This window comes from Vigna unguiculata, chromosome 6 (genome assembly GCF_004118075.2).
Source record: "Vigna unguiculata cultivar IT97K-499-35 chromosome 6, ASM411807v1, whole genome shotgun sequence".
In the NCBI taxonomy this organism is placed as follows: Eukaryota; Viridiplantae; Streptophyta; class Magnoliopsida; order Fabales; family Fabaceae; genus Vigna; species Vigna unguiculata.
Genome location: NC_040284.1, coordinates 16,167,002 through 16,171,724, shown reverse-complemented (window position 1 = coordinate 16,171,724; position 4,723 = coordinate 16,167,002). Strand labels below are relative to the sequence as shown.

Genomic DNA, 4,723 nt, shown 5'->3' with positions numbered 1-4,723 from the left:
TGTGAAGTTATTAAAGATTATGTTCCTCGTGCCACAATATATAGATACGTTGATTAAAGCTTATGGACAAAGATTGTTGATAAAAAATAAGAAAAGCATATGAAGAATAAAAAAACGTTACTCGTGATCCATGAGAGTGATGAAACTACGAGAAAAATACTATTAAATTATTATTGTTATTATAAACTATAAATACACACATGGTGTAATAACTTTTGATCACAACACTCTTTTATCTTCCTTTATTTTCAACCAAACTTTCATTTTTTGATCGTTTTGCTGTTGTGGCTGAGGAGCTTCTGTAAGTTAACCATTATTACCCACTTTTCAATTTACTGAAATTAGTTGTTGAAGATTTTGATCTTTTTGTGTTCGATTATGCCATTGTTTCGTATGTTAAAGTAAGATTGTAGTTATACTCTGTTTCAGTGTTCATTCTGGTCTCTCGTCTTTGGTTATGAACAATGGTTGGTTCTGGTTGAGTCTTTAGAACAACCCAAGAAAATATTGTGCTGTTATGATCAATTTGCAGTTTTTGATTTCTTATATTCCTTAGTGCTTATGGTATCATGAAAATTAATTGAAACAACACACTTTCAAAATGTTTTGACATTGATAATTATAAAACTTAACATTTGTTTTACTGAAAATAATCATTTGTGTACTATTTAGCCTCAGGGTAGGGTGTAAAAGGTTTTCTAAACATTCTTAGGAATTGTTGTGACATGATTCAACACTGCGAGCCAAACTTGTGTGATAGATATATCTGACAAGAAGTTGCATTGCTATGCACTAAAGTTATGCAGATATGGCCAACACCTACAAGCCAAAGAACATTCTCATCACAGGAGCAGCAGGGTTTATTGCATCTCATGTCTGCAACAGGATCGTCCGAAACTACCCTGACTACAAAATCGTTGTTCTGGACAAGCTCGATTACTGTTCAAATTTGAAGAACCTGATGCCGTCACGTTCATCTCCAAATTTCAAGTTCATAAAGGGAGACATTGGTAGTGCAGACTTGGTGAACTACATTCTCCTCACCGAGTCCATTGACACCATCATGCACTTTGCCGCACAAACCCATGTGGACAATTCCTTTGGGAACAGTTTTGAGTTCACCCAGAACAACATTTATGGCACACATGTGTTGCTGGAGGCTTGCAAAGTCTCCGGTGGCCAAGTGAAGAGGTTCATCCATGTGAGCACTGATGAGGTTTATGGAGAGACAGATGAGGATGCAGTGGTGGGAAACCATGAGGCTTCTCAGCTGTTACCTACCAATCCGTATTCTGCCACAAAAGCTGGTGCTGAAATGCTTGTCATGGCATATGGTAGGTCATATGGCTTGCCTGTGATAACCACAAGAGGGAACAATGTTTATGGGCCAAATCAGTTTCCTGAGAAGCTGATTCCAAAGTTCTTGCTCCTGGCCATGAAAGGAAGGATTCTTCCAATTCATGGGGATGGCTCTAATGTCAGGAGTTATCTCTATTGTGAAGATGTGGCTGAGGCATTTGAGATCATTCTCCATAGGGGTGAAGTAGGACATGTTTACAACATAGGCACAAAGAAAGAGAGGAGGGTGATTGATGTGGCAAGAGACATATGCAGGCTTTTCAACTTGGATCCTGACACCCATGTCAAGTTTGTGGAGAATAGGCCTTTCAATGATCAAAGGTACTTCTTGGATGATGAAAAGCTGAAGAATTTGGGGTGGTGTGAGAGCACTACATGGGAAGAGGGGCTAAGGAAAACCTTGAGTTGGTATGTGAAGAATCCTGATTGGTGGGGTGATGTTTCTGGTGCTTTGCTTCCTCATCCAAGAATGCTCACTATGCCAGGAGTTGAGAAGTACTATGACAGCACAGAAATGACCAAAAATGCTTCCAATGTCGATGCAAGCCATGCCAACCAGAACAAAATGGTGGTTCCAACTATAAGAAGCAATGTGCCACCACGAAAGCAATCTGTGAAGTTCTTGATCTATGGTGGTGCAGGGTGGATTGGGGGGCTTGTAGGAACCCTTTGTGAGAAGCAAGGGATACCCTTTGAATATGGCAAAGCACGTTTAGATGATGGATCACAATCACAAATCTTGGCTGACATAAACACCAGTAAACCAACTCATGTTTTCAACGCTTCTGGTGTGACAGGAGCACTGAATTTGAAGTGGTTTGAAGCTCATAAACCAGAAGCCATACGAGCAAACGTTGTTGGTGTGTTAACATTGGCACATGTTTGCAAAGACCAAGGTCTCCCCATGATGAATTATGCCTTTGGTGGTAATTTGGAAGACACAAAAAACTCCACTGGCGATGCTTTCTATTTCAGAACGCAAGCCAAGGTAGGTTAAAAAGAAAAAGTTGCACACACTGTTTATTCCTTTTGCCATTCCTGTGGCAATTTTTGCATGATCACTAACTTTGGTTTTTGTCACCATATGGTTTTAGGTTGAAGAATTGCTAAAGGAATATGACAATGTGTGCACCCTAAGAATCCAATTGCCAGTGTCATCTGATCTCAGCAACCCACATAACTTCATCAGTAAGATAACAAGTTCTGATAAAGTGGCCAACATGCCAAACAGCATCACTGTTTTGGATGAACTTGTGCCCATTTCAATTGAGATGGCCAAAAGGAATTGCAGGGGCATTTGGAACCTCACAAACCCTGGTGTTGTGACCTGCAATGAGATTCTTGAGATGTACAAGGATTATATTGATCCTAGTTTCAAATGGGTTAATTTTACACTTGAAGAACAGGGTCAATTCCCTTCTCCAAGTACCAATGCAATGGATGCATCACAACTGCAGAAGGAATTTCCAGAGCTTTTGCCTGTTAGGGACTCATTGCTCAAATATGTGTTTGAGCCAAAAAAGAAAACTCTGGGTTATTGAGTGGCATAATTAACTATAAATAAATGTATACATGTCTATCTATTTATTTTTCCACTTTTTGCTACTGTGGTATGAATTAGTTTGGTATAATCATACTATTGAATTTCACATTTCTTCCTACTTTCTTTTCCAATTTGTGTTTCTTGTAGATTTTGTGGAAACAAAACTATTTTGGTCGAAATAAAGAGAAGTTGCAGCAGCCCAATAGTGGTTCAATTAGGGTTGAAAAGTGATGCATAAATATATCGAATTAAGTCACGTACTGAAAGCATCCACGCATTTAGTGTTCAAGAGACTAAATCATTTAATTAGACTCCAAAGAGCAGGTGAACGTTCTAATCCTTGTGTTACATTGAATAAATAGAATTAAATATGTTTTTTTTTTTCTTAACTTTCACTAAAAATTAGTCTGACTTTGAACTAATTTAGTCTTTAAACTCTAAAAATACTGGATTTAATATTTTAACCAAATTTTGATAGACAAGAGAGTGTATGTAGAAGCAAGAAACAAGAATGAAAAAACATGTCACCGAGGAAAAGAGAGTAAGCAATATATATACACTCTCCAAGAGGAGCGAAGAGAGAAGAAAAGGTAAGAATCCGAAAAGTTCAAAAGAGGAGCCCTGATAGAGGAAAGAGTCTCTCATAGGCAAAAGATCAAACATTTGGAAACGACTGAGCAAATGCCTTACGCTGAGTTGTTCAGGCTAAGACACCATCGAGCATAAAAACTTATAATCACTAAATTAGAAGTGCGTTTGAAAATATTGGAACAATCAAATTAGAAGTGTATCCAAATTGGTCTGAAATATTAAGACAACCAAATTAAAAATCATCCAAAATGGTTTGAAATATTTGAATAATCAAATTAGAAGTGCATCTAAAATTATTTAAAAGGTTAAAATACTTTTTTGGTCCCAATTTTCGTGAAGTTTTTTCAAATAAGTCCTAATTTTGGTGTTTTGTTCAAATATGTCCTAATTTTCGTCAATTATGTTCAATTGGGTCCTTTTTTACTAACACCGTTTAAATCATTAACGGCCATGAACAGTGATTGCCACGTGTCATTTCGTGGTTTTTTTGATTTTTTTTTTAATTTTTTTTTTAATTTTTTTTAAAATTTTTTTTAAATGTACACGTGTCAACCCAAGAGTGTGCCACGTTTCACTTTGTGGTTTTTTTGAATTTTTTATTTTATTTTTTTGAATTTTTTTAAAATTTTTTTGAATTATTTTTTAAATGTCCACGTGTCAATCTAGTAGTGTGCCACGTGTCAAAGTCAATATTCTATATTCAATTTGGTCCCTATATTTGTTATTTTTGTTCAATTAGGTCCTAATTTTTGTTAAGATTAACCAATTTGGTCCCTATAGAAGATGTGACCAAATTTAATTTTTATATCAAAGTTATAATGATGTGAATTTTAATATATTATATAAAGATATTTAATAAAAAATATGAATTTTAATATAAAAATTAAATTTGGTTTTAATTTGGAGAGGGACCAAATTGGTTAATGTTAACAAAAATTGGGACCTAATTGAAAAAAAATAACAAATATAGGGATCAAATTGAATTTAGAATATTGACTTTGACACATGGCACGCTACTGGGTTGACACGTGGACATTTAAAAAAAAATTTAAAAGAAATTTAAAATTTTTTTTAAAAAATTCAGAAAAAATTCAAAAAAACCACGAATTGACACGTGGCACACTCCTAGGTTGACACGTGTACATTTAAAAAAAAATTAACAAAATTAAAAAAAAAATTTAAAAATAAATTCAAAAATAAAAAAAAATTCAAAAAAACCACGAAGTGACA

At 35.1% G+C, this 4,723-nt stretch overlaps 1 protein-coding gene across 1 annotated transcript; it reads left to right on the top strand.

The window, feature by feature from the left end:
* The first annotated feature begins 223 nt into the window (after positions 1-223).
* LOC114188271 (trifunctional UDP-glucose 4,6-dehydratase/UDP-4-keto-6-deoxy-D-glucose 3,5-epimerase/UDP-4-keto-L-rhamnose-reductase RHM1-like) lies at positions 224-3,105 on the top strand. The gene is made up of 3 exons (XM_028076864.1): positions 224-301; positions 799-2,347; positions 2,454-3,105. Exons 2-3 carry the CDS (start codon positions 809-811, stop codon positions 2,898-2,900), a joined length of 1,986 nt encoding a protein of 661 aa, XP_027932665.1. The 5' UTR covers positions 224-301; positions 799-808; the 3' UTR covers positions 2,901-3,105.
* The last annotated feature ends 1,618 nt before the right edge of the window (positions 3,106-4,723 follow it).

Bases quoted from the DNA above. Each gene is read 5' to 3' on its own strand.
- LOC114188271 (XM_028076864.1), top strand. From the start codon at position 809: ATGGCCAACACCTACAAGCCAAAGAACATTCTCATCACAGGAGCAGCA. The intron at 2,348-2,453 runs GTAGGTTAAAAA...ATATGGTTTTAG, and splicing joins ATTTCAGAACGCAAGCCAAG to GTTGAAGAATTGCTAAAGGA.